The sequence below is a fragment of the Echeneis naucrates genome, chromosome 12, assembly GCF_900963305.1.
Source record: "Echeneis naucrates chromosome 12, fEcheNa1.1, whole genome shotgun sequence".
Classification (NCBI taxonomy): Eukaryota; Metazoa; Chordata; class Actinopteri; order Carangiformes; family Echeneidae; genus Echeneis; species Echeneis naucrates.
The window spans coordinates 11,094,142-11,114,852 of record NC_042522.1 but is presented as its reverse complement, the minus strand read 5'-3'; the positions used below and the strand labels follow the sequence as shown (position 1 = coordinate 11,114,852).

At 40.4% G+C, this 20,711-nt stretch overlaps 2 protein-coding genes across 4 annotated transcripts; one reads left to right on the top strand and one right to left on the bottom strand.

Moving 5' to 3' along the window:
• Positions 1 to 7,176: 7,176 nt before the first annotated feature.
• Positions 7,177 to 14,943, top strand: LOC115052214 (keratin, type I cytoskeletal 18). 3 transcript variants are annotated; one of them, XM_029516213.1, is made up of 10 exons: positions 7,177 to 7,327; positions 8,717 to 8,999; positions 9,152 to 9,277; positions 9,658 to 9,740; positions 10,111 to 10,267; positions 11,350 to 11,514; positions 11,660 to 11,785; positions 12,677 to 12,894; positions 13,389 to 13,417; positions 14,377 to 14,492. In XM_029516213.1, exons 2-10 carry the CDS (start codon positions 8,736 to 8,738, stop codon positions 14,490 to 14,492), a joined length of 1,284 nt encoding a protein of 427 aa, XP_029372073.1. In that variant the 5' UTR covers positions 7,177 to 7,327; positions 8,717 to 8,735. The 3 variants fall into 3 exon arrangements, with proteins under 3 accessions (XP_029372073.1, XP_029372074.1, XP_029372072.1); XM_029516214.1 differs by having other exon boundaries at positions 7,235 to 7,327; positions 8,726 to 8,999; XM_029516212.1 differs by lacking the exon at positions 7,177 to 7,327 and having other exon boundaries at positions 8,736 to 8,999; positions 14,377 to 14,943.
• Positions 14,944 to 17,025: 2,082 nt separating this feature from the next.
• On the bottom strand, positions 17,026 to 19,142 carry rbp4l (retinol binding protein 4, like). Its single transcript, XM_029515846.1, has 5 exons — positions 18,990 to 19,142; positions 18,412 to 18,529; positions 18,179 to 18,315; positions 17,689 to 17,801; positions 17,026 to 17,599 (listed from the first exon to the last, which is right to left on the bottom strand). Exons 2-5 carry the CDS (start codon positions 18,526 to 18,528, stop codon positions 17,376 to 17,378), a joined length of 591 nt encoding a protein of 196 aa, XP_029371706.1. The 5' UTR covers position 18,529; positions 18,990 to 19,142; the 3' UTR covers positions 17,026 to 17,375.
• Between the last annotated feature and the right edge of the window lie 1,569 nt (positions 19,143 to 20,711).

Below are 20,711 nucleotides of genomic sequence, written 5' to 3'. Positions count from 1 at the left end.
TAGTAAGTAAATGTCATTATAAAGCCATCAGAGTCGTATTTGCTGTGTGTGTGAGATTACTGAGCCCTGTATAATTATAGACTGACATCCAAGGATTTAACATTTTGTATGTAATACAGTGTACCACATCCATGTAGGTTAGCCCCATAACTTTATGTTATTTCATTTCTGTTTCTGATTTAACCAGACACATTTGGGGAACCCTTCCTGTGTCGGGAATCATCTGAATTTATGGCAACAACATCTTGCCTTCTCCTCTTTTCCTCTTCCTTTCTCACCTCCTCATCTTTCCATCCTGGTGTTTTCTCTCATTCAGCCCCCACTACCCCGCATTCTCCTCCAACTGAGGACAAGCGCCGACCTCCTCCTCCACTTGCAGGCTTCCTCTGTAAGACAATAGCAGGGCAAAGGAGTGTGTGTGTGTCTGTGTGTGTACATATGTATACTAAGCTGTATGTATTAATTCAGTATTTTTGAATTTGAACATGCAGATTTTTAGGTGGGAAACAGTGACTATTTCACTGCAAAACAATAAAAGATTCACAGCATGAATGCAAACACACATACACACACACACAACCACTCTTCTGGCACTCACTTTTCCTGAGACCTCCGCGTTGTCCATGAGGAACTCCCTTCTTGCTGCAATGCTGGCAGGCACACACACACACACACACACACACACACATCGATTGACACACCCCCTTGGGTCAACAGTCATCAGGATAAAGCTCCAACATTTGTGCATCCGCTTTTCAAAAGTTAGGGTAAAAAAATGAGCAATAAATAAACCACAAAGGAAATGACAAAGTGAAAATACGGGAAATTAAAGTGAGAAGTCTCGTGTGTCCACGTATGAGCTGTCAAATTGAAGAGATAAAGGCTGGGAGAAGAGACAAAGCGGAATGTGTCAGGTGTATGCTGCCCTCGTATATCTGATCACTGCTTTGGTAAGTATCGTCATATACGCAGCCATTTTGGGAATCACTGCATCATTGTTGCAGAGTAACTGATACACTTCCAGTGTGTGTTGTTAGCCTGTAGCCTGCCTACTGTGTGTAATCTTCATGAGACAATGGCTATGAATACCAGTGATCTCTCATAGAGGTATAATAATCATTCTTTCATGTAATCCCCCCACCCCCACCCCATTTCAATGGAAGCACTGAAGGCCCACTTCAGATGAACAAAGATACTGCAGCCACCATCCCCCCCCCCCCACAAATACAGACAATCACCCTGACATAAAGCAGATATAAAACACATGAGATTAAGGTTGTTTCATTGAGCTTTTCCTCCAATTCTCTTTCACGAAGCAGCAGCAATCAATCAGCTGCGTGAAACAGGCTAAACATAGGGTTTAAGATTTGTTACACTACTACCCATAGCCACTGCTTGTAATTGAAACTTTTCCATTCTGTTTTGTTTTTTTTTTTCCTTTCAAATGCTTTGGCTGCTGAGGGGAGATTGGCAGCTCTGAGTGGCCAGCAGATGAAGCGGCTGGCACGTTAATGAATAGAACACTGATTGCAGGATCCCCAAGATGCAAATTACTGTGCCTGCCACCCCTGACGACCGGCAATTACCGTGCCGCCATGGCGGACGCCTTGTGCATATTCATCTCACCCGCTGGGCATATTGATCAACAACTTACTTCAAGCAAGAAGCAGTAAAACGTATGATGTCGCTCAGTCAGCGCTAAATAAATAAATAAAATAAATAAAAAATGTCTTTTCCTGTTGTCAAAATTGACAATGTAATATCTAGTAAGACAGACACTTTAACTCTGTAAGGTGTATTCATTGTAATCAGACTCAGGTATGGGCCACTGGTTAATAAGTCATATTCAAAAAGTGACAAAACATGTTTTTCTCCCTCCCTCTTCTTCATTAGAAAATTGTCTGAATTCAGATATTAATTTCTGCTTGTATTTTACCAAATTAACTGCACTTTAAGTTCACCGCCCCCCAACAATGACAGGTTCAAACTTTGCTTTTACAATTAAGTTAATTTTACATATAAACTGAATTACATTGGACAAAATACAGAATATTGTTAAATATAATGCAATTTTTTCAAATTTATTTCACACTTTTTACTTTTTAAAGATTCATTCAGCTTTATTTTGTTTGAAGATGCATTATTAGTTTTTGAAAATCAAATTGATTTGATTATGATAAGAGCAGTTCATTAGTGTCAGTGGTAAAATAACAAACGGCACTCTCATGTGTTAACCCTTCACATTAAACCTGACAGCTGAGGTTTAGTTGTTTTAGTTTGTATCTTGTGTACATAAATTTTGGAAAACATAGTTTTCATGGGGTATTTCCCAAAGACACGTGCACACACACACACACACACACACACACATATAGAGAGAGCAAGAGTGCAGACTTCAGATCATGGAATATGAATATGAAAGGGTTTCTTTCAACAACGGAAAAACAAGAGTGCTGCCAGCAGTTAATGGGACCAAATGATGGAAAGCTGAGCAACATCAGATTTTGAGCTCTCTTCCTCAAAACAAACATCCAATGATCACATTAGTGATGGATCACAGAGCTGCATCAATATCGTCTTGGGTGTCTTGTTTGGTTCAGAGCCTCCACCTCAGTCATTTTCACTTTAAAAAAAAATAAAATGAAATGACAAAAACCTCCTATCCCCTTTTTGTCGTTACTTGATTGTCTGGGGTGATCATAATTCCCATTATGCCTGCAAAACTTGAAGAACTTACAGAGATGCATCAACATATGTATGTAGTCAGTCAAGTACCCATAAACAGAGTGGACCGCATGTAGCAGTTTTGTTATAAGATCAGCAACAGTTTGAAAATGACCCTAATGCTAAAATAAAAGCAAAAAATATGAATATTATTTAAGACTAACAACTAAACACACCATTTTTTTTGCCACATGAAAATGTCATGCTTCTTGCCCTTTTGTCTTCCCAGTGAGAAAACCTGAGAACCATAAGATGTGAAACAGAACAATTCCAGCTTTGGCAGAAAGTTTTATGTTCATGCAGGACAAAGCTGAGTGGTAAGTGCTCATGCCATGTTATCACAGCGTCCCGAGTTTGATTCCAGCCTGGGACCTATGAGACAGGTCGCTCCCATCTCAGTCTGTCTGCCATTTACTTATTAAAATTAAAGGCATTAAAAGACCCAAAAATAATAATAATAAAAAAAAACTGGATCCTCAGCTGTTTGAGCCCTCATACAGGGACTTCAATTTAAATCAGTACTGACATACCACTGAGAAAGGTGCTAAATTCACACAAGTGTTACAGTGGCTCAGCTGTCAACAGAACAGCAGTTGTACCACTAAGCAGCTCCCAATGGTCAACACGCCCCCCCCCCTTCTGCTACTACTTCCCCAGGCTGTGAACAGGATAAGAGTGTGTTCATAGCCAAGTTTCCCCTCTTAACACACCCACATTCACAAACATACACACACACACACACACAACCCTTTCAAGTTTTCATACACTCACCAGCTATGCATATAGATCCATATCTTAAATATTGCCAAGCCTTCTGATAGTAATCTCCACACACACACACACACACAACCTGAGTGGTCTGACGGGTTTCTGTCACACAAAAGCAACCTGCACTCAGCTGGGGAGAGATGAGAGGGAGGAGAAAAAAAAGAAACTGATATTTAAAGCAAGAGAAAAGAAAGAGCACATGCAGGTGCTGACCTCCAGAGTTGCTCACATATGTTGTTATCTGTGTAATTTCTCTGCTGCAGATTCTTATCTTCTTATCAGAGAATGAATAGTGGACTGAAGTCCACCCATCAAACACTGACTTGGGGCCCAAATTACATCAATCAGGGTCTGGAGTGGAGCGGCAGTTTGAGTTACTTAAATTGGTGGAATAACGAATCTACTTCCCTTCATTACCTTAGATTTAAACTTTTGATGGGGAACTGTGAGAAACAGAGAGAAGGCATGATCGCATTTTAGAAATATTGAGTTAAAAAACACAAAAAGCAGAAGAAGAGACTTCGTTCAATAATATACATTAAACTCGTGAAATTAGATGTGATCGCATTTCTTATTAAAAAGATAAGTGATTGTTATTTAAATTCTTACTTTTAGAAAATTAAACAAAACATTTCAAACAGGGCCTGATAATCTGAACACAGGCCTCCTTTTCTTTGGTCACGAGATGCACATCAGGAAACACAACCCTTTACTGATACATTTAAAAACAAAAACTAGAACGTCAAACCTCTCCTGAAGCCAAAAACGTTCCATATTGGGGCAGTGAAGCTGCTGCATCACGAAAAATCTGTCTGTCTGTCTCTCCATTGATCGGCCGATCTGTCTGTCTGCCGGCCAAAGTGAACACTGGTGAGTGAGAATTTTAACAGGAAACAATCACTTCAGAAGCAATTTGACTATTTAGGGCCGTCAAGTTGATGTTGTCTCCCTTTTAGCTGATAGCACTGATAAAGCAACTTAGCATTAGCTATGGCTGTCAAAATGATGTATTTGTTCTTTGTTATGACTTTGATGCTGCTTGTCTCTGCATCATGATGTGTCATCATCTTACAAAACATCCAAAACAGCGTATCCCTGCAAACTGATCAAAAAGTTATGTGTTAACTGAGCGGTTGAGTTGATTTTAGAGGGAATATCACGTCCGCACTCATTTTTCATCACCCGACAACACACCAGAGCTTTCTGCCTGCGTGGTTTCGTATCTTTCCAGGCTGTGAAAGGCCAACCTAGTTCTCCTCTGTGTCGGCGTGCGCTTTCTGCTGTTGTGGTCACATGATCACTTGTGACAGGGGTCATTTGGGGCCAAGTGGGGTCATGAGTAGTATCCTGATATCCGGCCAGTCTAATCACCTGTTTATTTATTTAACAACCAAACTCTGATCCACTTTGACCACAGGACAGAGAGCGAGGAGAAATACAAAGCAAGAAAGTGAAAGTAAGAGGAAAGGTTGATTACGTTCAGTGCAAGTGGGATTGGACTCCTGTCGGGACATGTATTCGACATTTAGCAGGATGCAGCAGGCCTTCTTCGCTGTTCAGTGATATACAAACTCTTCATACTGAAATATCAACAAAACAGAACATTTACATCTGATGTAACGGAGCATGAATAAAAAAAAAAAAGAAAAGAAAAAGAAGAACAAGGATATGAGAATTTCCCTCAGTGTAAAACATGATTTATGAAGAAGGCTTACAGATGTCAAATGATACCATGAGAAAAAGTTAATTTGGACGTTCAGGACGAATAGCCAGGAAAGTGGAAAGCAGGGTTCACAGTAGCTTAGCTTGTTGCTGCCCTCTTTTGGAAAGTACTGCGGCTGCTTCTGTGCAGGCTGAGCTTGTGTTTACCCATCTTCACCACAGAGTGGAGACAGATTTTAACTCTGACTAGTGAAGGATGCTTTCTTATTAGCGCACACGCCAACAATAGCAACATTTTACACGTGGAATTCTTTTAATGTAAGCAAACAACAAGGTCTTTTTTTTCTTTTAAGTATTATGAGTTGTTTGCATTTTTGAATCCTCTTAAAACTAATTTTTACATGCGTCTGCCTTGTGGATCATCTTTTTGCGGTTTACTGTTATTACTGTTTGTGTGAAGAATGTTGTAACTTTTTTTTTTTTATTTAAAATATTTCTAAATGATATGGCCTTAGTTTTTTACTCTTTAGCCTGAGGTGTTGAAGCAAACAGGCTTTCATCAGAGCACCCCAAAAGTGATGTCGGTCTTCTGATATCTCTGAAAGCAGCTTTTTATTTGATGCTGTGATTATCCAGTAATGACACCCACCCCAGACATAAAAACACGGAAAAGAACAGCAATGATCAACTTATAAGACCCTGGAGGAAAAAAAAAACAAACTAAGGCCATACATTTGCATAATGAAATGTACCCTTCTCAAATGAAACTCAAAAGGCCAAACCAGAGAATGTTTGAGTATAATGCAAATAGTAACATTTGCAATGCTGAGAGACAGAAGACTCTCAGCATTGCATATAATATATATAATATATATTATATATATATATCATATAATTTCATTTTACTTAAATTTGAATATTCTAATAGATTGGTGACAGATGCCTGACCAACACATTTTTAATATAACACACACCTCTATGTTTCTATAGGACTTTGCATGGACAAAGATGCCAGGAAGTATAATGGCATATTGGGAGTGCAAATGAGAGGAACTACGTCATCACCCTTATCTGTTCCTCTGACATCTGTAGGAACATGACTCACAGGACGATACTGTGTGGCTGGGTACAATAAAAGGAGGCAGATATTGACCACAGTAACGTTTTACACAAACACAGAGACACACAAACATTTTCAGCTGCATGTAGAGTAAATAATCAACAGCAAACATTTGACTGTATGATAACCACAGTGGTCTCGTACACAACAACACTGACATCCACTCCCACATGTATGAATTCAGCTTATAGAGCACCCATCATTTGTTTCAAAGTGCCTTGGCCAGCAGTCTTTCTGTCAGAGTGACCTGCTGAATCTTTTATCTCCAGCAGGTAGGGGGAGGGTCAGGTTACAGCAAGGTAACTGACAGAGGGCCACAGAGAGCTGCAGGTGGAGCTCCGCCCATCCAGCAGTAAAGGGATGGGGATGTTAAAAGGCTCTGCACTACTTACAGACACTGAACACGACATAATAAATGTTCAGGTCACTCACAGAGTAACAGTGAAGAGCGAGTTATAAGGAATGCAATCTGTTTTTGATCTTTTTTTTTTTTTTTTTTTTTAATGAAGGTCTATGGCATTTCTGCATTGGCTTCAGTTTTCAACCATCTAGTCAATGTTCACTGTTATGTATAGTAAAGACAAGGATTCAAAGATAAGAAAAGTGGCCCCGGACTCTGAATGTAACTATAAAGAGCTTACTGCTGTTTTTAAATTTGCCTGCTGAAGGGCGAGCGGTTAATTTGTGGCTTTAGATGGAACTTAACAGAGTGATGCGCAAACCTTAAAATCAGGACACACACTGAGCGTTAAGTTTTTAGAAGAGCTTTTTGAGGGTTTTTTTTGTCTGATTCAAAATTTGAAGTAAAAAATCAGTGCAAATTCATTCAGTTGGATAGGTCAAGTTTCAACAAAGCGCATGCTACATTTTGAGACTTAATGGGCCTTTTTCATTTACTCTCATGTGCAGGACCTTCAGGTGGAGTGAAGTCAATGCCTCACTAAAGCTCCTCCCTCTTCTTGCATACCTGCATATAAACTCACCTGTAGCAGCAGCAGCAGTTCAACGCCTCCTGCTTTCCTCTGCACCTGACTTAATCTGAAAGAAATCCTGGTAAGCATTTTTTTAATCATTTAAAAAATTATATATATTACAATTTCCAATCATTTTATTTTTTCATTTTAATAAATTTGATTAAATTGAGGTGATAACAAGCAGTTGTTGTTGTTGCTGTCACTGTCCTCTCACAAATGAGCTTTATCTTGTTCACTTTCATTCAGAATTGTCAGCACAACTACTTTCCATCTATTGCTGAAATTATTTCAGAGGGGAAAAAAAAGAAATGACAATATTGTGAACCTTGTGAAGTTGGAATATCACTTTGAAATTTTTCTGAATAATTTTCCCAAGTTGTGTCCTCCATCTGAACAAGGAGCGTCTGTCTCCAGCTGGGCCCTTTGTAGCGTTGTGGGAATGATGTTGCAAAGATCAAGTTTCAGGGAGACAGAAAGGTTCCCTTGACCACTAATCTGCCACTGAAGCCCTGCTGAGAAACACACAATAGCAAGCATGCGTGAAACTTCACACACGCACACATACTGTACAAACACACACAAAGCTACTCTGTCTTGTAAAATCGTTTACATCCAAACACCAACTAAGTCTTCCTTGAGGCTTGAAAAGTAATGGTATCATAATTAAACTCATTTATGTAAAGTTTTCCTTGGGCTGTAAAAAGAAACATTTATTAAATTCCAAATTTTGATTGCAGAGGATTTCTAATAACATTGAGCCAGAAATATTCAACGATCTTAGCGTTTGAAATGGCTACACAGCCGTGTTCCATCTTGTCTGTTTTTTTGTCTTTTTGATCACTTCTCCATTAGTCTCTTCTTAAATATTAAATGCATCTGATTATCATAGTAATAGACTTTATGAGAACGTCCTCATTCCTGGTGAGAGGCTCTTCTTCAAGCCAGGGTTGGGATAGCTTCATTTACATTTTGATTTTATAGCAGCTCATGTTGGAGCTGCATTTGAAGCTGAGACTGACAGATTGAAGTGACCCTGACCATAAAGTCAGTCATGTTTTCCATGCAGATGGTTAGGTTGAATTATAGCCAGTGGCTGGAGCCATTTCATCATTTCCAATGGGCGTTCAGCTGTGAGCTGTGAATATTAGGCCTTCTTGTATTTCCATTAAGTTCTGACCAAATACTAGAATAAAACACATTTGCTTGAGAGGCTCAAAGAGCTTTTATTGCAGCCAGATCTCAAGTAACGCTGGCTCGAAATGACAGTCTGGCTTTTTGAATTGTGTATTTTTCTGGTGACATCTGTAATTTAAACAGCCATTCACTCTGTCCTCAGAGAAATGGACTCAGAAGAACTGTAATAGATTCATCTTGTTCTCTGTCTCACTTCTCATCTTACTTCCATCTTTTCTTTACAAGTCTTCCAATGTTGTCTAATTCCCAGTTTATGTGCATTGACACTCTCCAGCTTTCACAGGTTATCCATCATGACCTCCAGCATGTCAGTAAGGAGTTTGTCCATCAGCCGTCAGCCGTCCTTTTCCAGTCGGTCTCTGATGGACACGGGCCGTGCTCGCTCACGTGCCTCAGTCTCTTTTGCAGCAGGCAGCCCGCTGACCCGTTCAGCTTCTATCAGCCAGGACCTGAACGGGCCAATCAGCCTCCAGCTTAACGGTCTGCACGGCAACAGCACCAATGAGAAGGAAGCTATGCAGAGTCTCAACAACCGTCTGGCCAACTACCTGGACAAGGTTGGATACACAATCCTGCAGTGTTACGTCGCTGGCCAGCACCCAAATATTTGATGGGTGTATCTCTGTTTGCCAGCATGCAGACAAGGAAATGATACCGTTCACATCAGAATGAAACACTTTGATCATAAAACACTCTGGTCTTTCTGCAGGTGCGGTCACTTGAGCGCTCCAATGCAGACCTGGAGATGAAGATCAAGCAGCTGATGCTGGACCGCATTCCCAAAGGTCATGACCTTGACTCCATGATGGCCCAGGCACATGCTGTTGAGCAAGAGGTGACATGCTGCCACAAAAAACAAACAAGGCTACTTTTAGATTGCAAGTTGCGAGACTTGTAAATGTCCATCAACAAAGCACAAGGTTATATTTTACATAGACAAAGCGTTAATGCAAATGCACCACAGCCTCATTCCTCAGAAAACTGGCCTGCATTCTTTGAGTTAATTCTGAACCGAACAGGGTCAAGGTAAAGTTAATAATTGTTTTCCCTTTTTTAACTAAAGGGAAATGGTTGCAGGCTTGATGCATGTAGAAATATAGATTTATTTCTGACAGATGATACTTCAGCTGTAGAGGAACGTATTCATGGAAACAAATTAAGTGCGAGGAAAGACTGATGTGTATTATGAGCCTGTTTTGTGTTAATATCTGTCAGGTGAGGAAGAAGACTTTGGAGAATGCTCGTCTCATGCTAGAGATCGATAATGCTAAACTGGCTGCTGATGACTTCAGAATCAAGTGAGTGTTTGATGAGTACATTTGGCTGATAATAAACTTAAACTGCTAAGATAAGACTTATCGAGACCTCGCAAACTGAGTCCAAATTTACTTCTGTAGAACACTCACACGTTTATAATAAGAAGCTAATATTTACTATATCCAGCATCTAGTGTAATATTAGACATATTCTAACAGTTCTAATTTTTGATAACATTTACGACATAACTATACATACACAATCATATGTGTGTTTACTTTCCATTTGCAAAAACATCTGCCTGTGGAATGTCATGCGGTGATTTCTATTGTCGTAAGAGAGAAAAATAAACAGACACTCAGCATTCTGTCAGACATTATATGCTTTTCTCTGATATTCTTCCTTGCCAAGGTGGGAGACTGAGCTGGTGATGTGTCAGTCAGTGGAGCGAGACTGTGTGGCCCTAAAAAAGGCCAAGACGGATCATGAGCAGATCATTGCTTCTCTGAGAGGAGATCTGGACAGCCTGAAGGAAGAACTGTACTTCCTCAAGAAAAACCACGAGGAGGTAAGACTGTCTCACCCATAGTTATTTCACCTGATATTCACCCTGATATTCAACATTTTGTCTTATTTTACTTTTGGCCCACACTCTCGTATTCTCCACCCTGTCCTCACCAACAAGTTCCTCCATCTCAGGTCTTTTCAATGAGGACAGAAGAGGACTTAAGGAGGGAGGGAGGGAGGGGGCGGTCCTCTGGTTACTACACACAAAAGGACCACGTAGATCGGGTTTCCCAGACCTGTTCTTTCTGTCCACTCAGCTGATTCTGGGCGCCTGGACTTCTGTCCTCTGGGGGGAAGACACATTAAGATAAACTTACCTTCTCTCACCACAGGAAGGATTGACCTCCCTATCACTGAAGCAAGACTAAACAGATGCAATTCATTCATGATATTGGAGACTATGTGTGGGATAGTTTCAGCTTTCAGTTTTTCACTCAAAGAATCAATTATATAGGAGATATTTATTTAAATAAAGGACACTTTTTCATCCGCTGCACATTAATCATGCACATTGCATGTAAGTGTTGAGATGGTGGTTCAGTCTCTTAACCTGACTCACTCTGGACTGTTGGATGTCTTTTCCAATTAAAGCCATGTCAGCTTTACAACCACAACATGAAGCGCCATCTTTGGAGATTAACAGAGAAACTAGATTGCACTGTAAGCAAAGCTACTATCATTAAATACAAATTTTGCAAAAAAGAGTGAACAGGCTGGATAAAAAATGCTCAAAAGCAGACTATACCACATTAAAATAAACTGCTCTTGACAAAACACAATTACATAAAGAAGAGAGAGTGAATGAGATCTATCCTGAGCAGGGGTGTATGTATGAATTGCAAGTTTGGGGGTAAGGTGATATCTGCCCCATCAACTATTGATGGAGAACATCTAAATAATGAAGATGCTCTCACATCCTCTCTGCTTCCCTGTGGTGTAGGATTCACACAGCTGTCTTTGGTTCCATATGTTGCCTGTTTCAGCGTAGACACACTCTTGGACGTTGATTCAAAGATGACACAAGGCATTCAAAATTGTCACACAAAGCAACACATATTACGTTAACCACTTTTCCACCTGAAGGAACTTGAGCAGATGAAGTCCCGTATTGCCAGAGATGAGGTGAATGTGGAGGTGGACTCGGCCAGAGGTCCAGAACTTGGCACTATCCTGTCTGACCTGCGAACTCAGTATGAGGGGATTGTCAGGAAGAACAAGGAGCAGGCGGAACAGTGGTACCGAAAGAAGGTGCGAAGTTCAAGTAATTCAATCTGCATTACATCCTGCAATCTGCATCAGTTACAGTATGCTTCAGTTTATGGTGAATGGGCAAAAGGAAGTAAACCAAATTGGATGTTTTGTCTGTGTTTGTGTTTGTGTGTGTCTTCACCAGCTGGAGACGATGCAGAATGAGGTGAAGGAGAGTAATGAAGCTCTGAGAGGAGCCCAGGGTGAGCTGATCGAGAGGCAGCGCTTCCTGCAGACTCTGGAGGTGGAGCTGGAGAGTCTGCACAAGCAGGTGAGCTGCCACGCCTCACTGAGCGGACAAATGGAGCGAAACACCTCATGAGAACAGAAGTTACATCAAAAAACATGTGATAACTGAACACTGAGAGACTTGGAACCTGAAGGATATACATGTGGTTCCAGCAGAGACTTACTTAACTACTGTACAAATAAATTCGCCACGGATATGTCTACATTTAAAAGCTGTGAAAACAAAATCTCATCGACATCAAGATGTGTGAATTCCATGTGCGTGATTAGAAAAACATGGTTACGAGTTTTACCTTTCCACAAAGTCCTGATGAGTTGTGTTAAACAATGGCAGGTTTACAGAGGATTTGTCAAACAACAACACAAAAAAATCCTTTCATATACTCATCTCTCAGTCTCTGGCTCTGTTCCTTAGTTTGGACTCCATGCTACCATATCACATGAGGATCTGGGAAAATCGTTTTGTTTTTGTCTTTTGTAATCTTGTGTTGACACACAACACATTCTTCCTGGTTACCCAGTCATGAAAAAACTTAGTGGATTCGGTTGCGAAATTGCATAGGGGTAAGTTTTGGTGGTCAGATGGGTAATCATGTCTGAGCAGCCACTGTTTGTTTTGGAGGCCAAGGCCTTGTCAGTTCACGGGTATTTGTTGATAATGGTTCAGGAAGAAATTTCAGAATCAGGCAGATAGTCTCGAGGTTTGCTTTCAACTGGCCCAAATACTTGTGGAAACGCGAGGAGGGTGAAAAGCAAAGTCTTTTTTTTTTTTTCTTTACCCACCATTGGCACATTTTTTTAAATGGGCAACCACTACACTGAGCAACATAAAAATCAGACAATGGTAATCTTAGACGCAGGTACACAGGTGTTCCAGGCCAACTATCTCATTACTTTCCCTTTCTCTGCTCAGATAGCGGCGCTGGAGGGGAACCTCGGTGAGACGGGTCAGAAATACTCTGGTGAGATGGAGCAGCTGCAGACCACACTCAGCCAGCTGGAGGATGACCTCTCCCAGCTCAGGCTCGACATGCAACGCACCAAGACCGACTATGAGCAGCTCCTTCGCATCAAGCAGAACCTGGAGATGGAGATCGCCACCTACAGGCGCCTGCTGGAGGGAGAGGAAACGTGAGTTTTTGTCAGACTCGTGACGAAATGGGGTGGATGAACAAACCTGACATCTTGGCCTTTAGGTGTAATAAGAAATTTGTTAATGTAGTGGTATCACCGAAGAGAAGAGAAAAGAAAAATCATTCTGTCCTCTCATCATCTGCCTCAAAGATCGTTAATTGAGAATTAGATACAAAATGAATAGCAAATACCAAAGAACAGGCTGCAGACCTTTATCATGTCATTAGCGTTAAGACTGGAAACAGGGTAATAATACTCCTTATTTTACTGCAGGTTGAATATTTGTGATCTTCAGAGGTAGATCAGAACTCAGCCAGTGTCTCCTTGTTCCAGCCTCATGTTTTACTACATGAATAGTCTTGATCTTCTCAATATAATGAAGCCTATTTTCCAAAAATGTTGCAATATTCCTTTAAATGTGTAACCCTCTAACCCTCTCTTGTGTACAGGTTGCTGTTAAGTTTCACATATTTTCTTTATTTCCCCCTCAGAGTCAAAGAAGTTCCTCCTCCACCGAAGAGTGAGTCTCTGGCTTTTGATTTTTTTCGGCTAGAAGAAGGGAAAGTCTGTGTTTGTGTGTCAGTGTCAACAGAAAGGCACCAAATCACAGGATAGTATAACAGAACAACAGCAGATGTCACTGGTGGGGTCAATTATTCATTTTAAATGCATTTTCTATCACAGCCTGGTGGAAACGTCAGGGAGGCACGTTAGAGCAACTAAAGCAGGGATTGTACGATGGAGAGCTAAAGAAGTGCAAAGTCTAAACAAATGTTTATTCAAACCTCATACAGATTCAGATGTGAATGTGAGACAGCATCAGAATGAGACAGACAGACATGTGTTCTTTCACACGGACCTGAGAGGCCCAGGACTAATGTTAGTTTCACTCACTTCCAAACAATGCTGGCACCTCTGACAACTATGGCTCAGGTCCTATAACAACAATCTGATGTTGTATCTGTTTCTCAATCTGACCGCCACATGCTGCCGGATTAACAAAGGGGAGGTTGCTCTGAAAATGTTTGTCGCTGTTGCACAATAGTAACTAAAGACAACAGAGAATCAAAAACATTAATGTCCCCGTGAGACACAACAGTTGAATAGTTAAAACTGATTATAAATGAGAATGACTCAAATGATATCATCCCTACAAACGTGTCTTCTCTTCTCATCCCCACCCATCTCATCAGAGCTCGTGTTTCTAATCATATCTTTCTGTTTTGTCTCATCTTCTCGTTCCAAACTGTTTTTCCTTTGTCCCTTGTTCTCTTTTTTCATCTCAAGTTATCACTTATTGTAGCCTCTCTTCTTTCTGTACCTCAGTTGTACTTTCATCTGGATAAATTTCACATAAACCGGTCACCTCCAATCTCATATGAATGCATAATAAATAATTATCAGGTTTTTTTCAACTTAAATCATACGGAGGGTTTGCTGTTGTTTTCTTATTTCATCTAATCTCTTTTCTCTGTGCAGAAGAGCCTGATGTCCGCACCAGGAAGATTGTGAAGGTGGTGACTCAGACGATGGTCAACGGCAAAGTGGTGGACGAGTCCAGTGAGGTGGAGCAGTTTGAGGAGAGCAAGAAATAGTGGATGACAATGAAAAATCGAAACGGAAGAAAATTAAAAACGATCGAGTTTTACACAAGTGCTTTGGAGACGAAGCATCAGTTTCACTCTTCAGAAAAAACATTGTTTTGAAAAAAGGGCATTTTGGGGATGCATGTTTCAAATATGAATGTTTTTATCTTATCAAGCAAAACAATACAAGGTTTATTTTTTTTTTTGTTTTTTGTTTTTTTTTTTAACTGCTGTAGCGATGCATGCTTATATCCATTTTAAATAGAGGTGTGTGTGTGAGAGAGGTAGTGACTAACCAATCCTATAGCCTCATCATATTAACCAATATAGCAATTTACTTAACCAAAATATTTATTTCTTGGTGTGGTGAAGTTTGCTGCAGGAAATGAAAAACATGCCTTTGTTCATTAATCATCTTTGCTGTTTTTGTGATTGTATTCTGAATAAAAACTTTCATAGATCCACTGTTTGTTTACTTGTCTGTTCTTCCATAACTGATTCATTAATAATTCATAATTTTTGGGTTAGGGTTAGGGTTAGGGTTAGGGGTGTGGCCTCACACAACGACTCAGTGGACTCCGATTTGCTGTGGAGAGAGAGAGCAGAACTCTGACACACTGTTCAGAGCCGTCTGATATGCAGCCTCGACTGTATCATATGCATACATTTAAAATTTTGCGATGCTGTTAATTTCTTTAGAAAAAGCACAGATCAAGTTAATTTTTGCTCATATTTTACCAACATTTTGATTAGAGCGGGTGGTAAGATGGCAAAACTTGGGTGTGTGTAATATCTCCTACAGTCAGAGAACTTCTTGCAGGTCAATCACTTCTGAAACAAAGGCTAATGAGGTAAATTGGGATACATTACGGTTAAATAAGATGGTGTGGGGCGATCCAACTGAGATTTGTGTGTCAGCTGAAATTGAAGGACAAATGATCTGGACTGGGTGACACTGGTTTACCTGGGAGTTGGTTAAAAGAGCTAAAAAAAAAAAAAAAAAGCTCCAGACAGATAAAGCTAATTGGATTTTTTTTTCCTGCTCTGATAAGCCCTTAATAACCAACTACCACCTGAGCACAAATGACCAAAATGACATATGAGCCTCACGGTGACCTCTGTCACCTGTTTAATTTAAGGCCATGACCTTTGTTTGACTGGGATTACTGACTACTGAGGATCCTGGTAAAAGATTTAAACACCAGGAGACAATGAACAGAAACTGATAGTAAAAGGATATTTCTCAAGCTTAACTGAAGGAAGAGCTGTTCAGTCAATTCACTGCAGACTCAATCAAAGGTGGTGTTGTGTTTACGGCTGAGGGGCGTTGTTTTTGTCATTTCTCTATCCAAATTGTCTTCAAGCTTAGTTTTTGATATTTGACATAGTTTGACTGCACTCTAGTGGGCATATCCTAAAACAGCAATTAACAAGTAATTTTTTCAATCGGTTCTTGTACAGGTATATGAAGTAGAGTTTCAAGAATAACACACTGCATTCTACAGAGCAGGTTAGCCTGCACAGAAAAAATGCCCAAATGTCCAAAATACGGCAGAATGAGAAGAAAGCTGCTGGTTCTACACAGCAGGTTGAATTTACGGAAAAAGAGTATAATGTGGTCAAGTGGAGACTTAATCACAGATTCAAAGTTTTTTTCTCTTACCAAGTAGCGTTTGTGTAGCGTTTTAGTAACGTGACAGAAGTATAAAACATGTGTTCACATTTAGCTCGTTTCCAGTCAGGCCAAAGAACTGATGCCGTCAGAGCTAAGCTTCATTTGGCCTCCTCGGGGAATAAGCAACTAACTGGCACACATGGCACCGGGACTCACAAACAGGAAGATTTCACACTGGCAAGTATCAGTTAAATCACATAAAGTGTCATATTTGGATTTTGAGTTTTATGTCCAAGCAGACTAAATGTTGTTTTTTTTTCTGATGTGTGTGCTCCATGAAGTAAAACAGGTAAATGATTGTGTTTCATGTAATACCAAGACATCAGTAAAGCTTGACCATTCTTGGATTTGGCCCATTGCTTATCAGTTTGTCTTTCTGTCTCTTGCATGGTTTCTTTTATATCTTGTCACTTTTGAGCCATTTAATTTGATACCGCTGGAACTTTTGAGAGACAAAATGTTGCTTTTTGTTTGCAGAGTTAACTGTGTGTATTAATGAGACTTGGCTTCAGACGTTCCCTGACATGACCCTTGACCTGTGGAGCCCGCTAAGTGGCATAACAGCTGAGTTAGGATAATGAGACTAAAGTCTTGAAACATCAGACCACCAGTAAGCCCATTACTGCTCAGTGTGCATTGTGTTGGGCTTGGCTTCATTTTCCTGGGGCTCAGGAGGGATCGCAGCCACTTACAGGGCCACACTGCAACATGTTTTCAAGTCTGAACAGCTGACTAATGCACTCAAGTTTGTTTATACAACAAACCGCTGCTTCATGCATTCCTTTTCTGCTTACTTTTGCAAATGCAGGTTCACACAGTGAAGTTGCAAACAAAACAGCAGAAGAAAAGACAAAATCTAAATGAACATTTTTTTAGAAAAATATTTTTTATTTTAATCGTCACATTCACTCAAAACACCAGTGACATTTTCCTTGGCCGAACAATGACAACATAAGAGAGGGAGGAGAAAGCAGATAAAAAACAGAAACAATTCATTGAAATTTTGACGTTGTACTTGGACATGGACAGTTTTTTCACTGTTTTCGCTTCAATGTATATATTTTTTCCTCCTCTCAGGCATTCTGTCCATATTATCACGCTCACATGCACAACACATCTCTGACATGTATGCTCTCATTCTCCCGGTTCTCACTATCCAGCCAGCTAGAGCGCAGCTAGCTGGCACACTCTCCTGCTCTCCTCGCTTTGCCTCCTCTTTAGCAGGCTCCAGACTGCAGGACAGGCTGAAACTGTCCAGCCATGCAGATCTCCTCCTGCTTCTGACGCACGATGCGCTGAATGGCTGGGGGCAGGCCGCGAGGGTTCCTGGAGAACACAAGAGCATAGCCATCCTCACAGCTGCCGTCATCTTTCAGGGTGCGGCAGGCATAGGTGATGGCGTAGTTGTCGTAGTCTGTGTCGATTACCCAGTAGTTGTCACCTGGTTTGACAGAGAGGGAGAAGTTAGAGTGAAAGGGAATGGGGCAGGGTGTAAGAAGGACTGTCGGGGAACACGTGTGCATGACAGACCTCCACTGGACAGGTAGCTGGCCAGTCCTTGGTAGTTCATGAACATCTTTCCGGGGGTGGTGGGGTCAGGGACAGAGTACTGGGCAGCCATGTCAGCACACACAACCCAGAAGCTGCAACATGATGAAACACAAACATTTGACTCCATGTCCCAGGCACTTAGGGTTAGGGTTAGGGTTCTTGTGTTTTCTGTTTGTATAAGTGGATTCATGCCCATATTCCTGTTAGAAATCTCACCTCTCAAACTGCATTTCTTTCTAATCCTTCATAATCCAGGGAAAGCCCTTCTTGAAGGTAATGCTGTTCAGAATGTGCTTCTGGAAAATTATACCTGCTTCTATCTTAAATCTAAAGTTGGAGATTGAGAACAACTATCTTAACCTCTGACCCTGGAAACTGTTTTTGTGTTTCACCTGAAGGTAAGGTGGACTGAGCTGCATGGTTTTTAACTGATGTAAAACAGGACAAGGAGGTCACACCGGGCACTTACCCAAACAGAGTGACCCGTCCTTTGGAGGAGGCGGTCATGGAGCCGTCATCATCGATGGTGTACTCAGCCGAGATGTTGTCCTGCAGGAACAGGCCCTCTGGATCTTTCTTTTGCAGTGCATACCACTTGCCTGAATACTGCAAAATGAAGGAAAGGAGGAAGAAAATCAGACATTGTTTTAATCTTTCTCTTCTCACACAGGCTGTTTGTGTATGTGTTTTAAATAAACTCACCCTACTGGGGTCAAAATCCTCTTTAACCGAGAAGCTGTCAACCACACAGGAGGCAGAAAAACAGCGTTCTACGCAGGACACCAGGACCAGGAGCAGGGCCAGCTTGGAGGATCCCATCCTATAATCAGCATAATAGAGTCATGAACAAGAATTTGGACCAAGGGAACAGTGTGATTATTTCTCTGAGGCTGTTGAGTGAAAAATGAAATTCCCTTGTTTAAAATCAGACATTTTATGCTGCAGTCCACCAACGTCTCATTTTACCAACACTATAAATGCACGATTGACATATTGCAGTCTACAGCATGTGTTCAAGAGTGAGACACACAGTAGAATTACAGTATGTCACAGTTATGCTGGAAAATATCAAACAGTCCAAAAATGAATTCTGTGTTAAACAACGTAACATTAAAAATATATCATCTGAAGACAACACTTCTGCATGCTAATTACACGCATCATGGTTATCTGACAGAGCATATAGTGCTAAATTTCAAATCTTGAGATAATGTCTACTGAGAGAATTCCAAAACCTGCAGAGTGAATTGTCTTAGAATCTTAAAATTTCAGTTTCTTACCTGTGTTTTTTGTCAAAGCAGAAGGAGTGATTAAAGTTCAGGTGTTGTATGTGGTTATCGAGCGGATTGAGTCTGGTGTTTGACACTGCCTTTATATACACACCTCACAGACAAGATTATAGCTGATTTTCATTGCTCGGAACTAAATAAGGTGCTTAAATCTACGGGTAATCCTGTTGGGATGAAAGCCTTTCTGGAATCTGGCTTCTCCGTTCAAACCTGCCCAAGACTGTGAAAACAATTTAGCCTTTATGTAACTGACTGGAAGCAAATAAAACAAGGACACAAGGTCCTGTATCTAAATATGTACAAAACACAAGAGGCTAATTTTACTAGAAGGTTCAAATCTATCATTTAATCATTTATGTTTTGTTTGAATTTCCCACAAGTGTTGGCTTTGGACTAATTCATTACTAAACAGAGTCCAAGTCATGGCTGGCAGGAGATCCTTTTGACAATGGTATGAATAGTACTAAGCCATCTGTGATACTGGACTTGAAAAACCTCCAAGCCCACGAGGGATCAACAGAAAAGAGGCTTAAATACTGCAAAATTCAACTTCTTATTTTCATATTCATCACCCTCATATGGCCTTTCTGGGCACACAGCTATTCAGGCAGCAAAGGCATTTTCACAGAGACCAGCACTGGAGCTGAGACCAACACCATTTAAACTCTAAGAACGTAACCTGAACAATTTCATGTCAGGCTGAATTACAGGGAGATATAAATAATGCACATGATAGATCATGTTGTATTCCGTTAAGATATTTACATTATGTTTATGTGACAGTGTATGCGGAAAACAAATAATTTTGCATTTTGGAGTTTAGGTTTCACTACATGCACTGGGTTGTGTAGTACTTTAGGGAGTCAAGTACATTATCTCATATACCTGATATTTATTTAAATAGAACTGAACTACTGTGTTATTTCCTCTTCTTTTGGTTGATAAATCAATTTGTTAGTCATTGAGAATGTGTGCGCTACCCAGATGACGGGACAGTCACATCACTCTGATAAGGGTCTGTGTACACTTCACTGTGTTGGAATAAAAAAAAGAAGTGAGAATAACTGTGTTGTTGTGCACCTACACAGAGACACACACATTCTCAGCAGTGAACTATTGAACTCTCGTTTCCTGGATTATCCCTGGTCACATGAGATTACTGCTGTCATAACACATCACGTAATAACATCTATACTTCCAAAAGTGTAGTTTTGTACTACTATCACACATTTTTTTTTTTTTTGATTAAAACCCTTTGAGGTTTAGCTTTTAAACACAAATAACAGAATAATGAGATGAGCAGTGTCCTCACTGAGGATACACGCAGACAAGCCAATGACCACAGACAGTTTATTTTTTCCTCTGACTGCTATAATCCTACTTGTGTGGCCTGAAATAGATCACTGGCTGAAATAGACGAGGCACCTTCGTATAATTAGATTTTACAGTCCTACATGTAATAAATCATTTTACTCAATATTTTGAAGTTAATATAGAAGCATATGGAAATGCAACTTGAATAAGATAAAACCAGTATTTATTTGTGCTGAGGTTACAAAATCGTCCACAAAAATTGTGTTATTCTTAAATAATACAATTACATGAGGATTTGATGTGACTCTGTATCTGTTCATGTGTCGTGTAAGGAAATGATTGATTGATGGCCGATGCTTCCAAAAGACCATTTGTATGCATTCCCCTCAGCTCTGATGA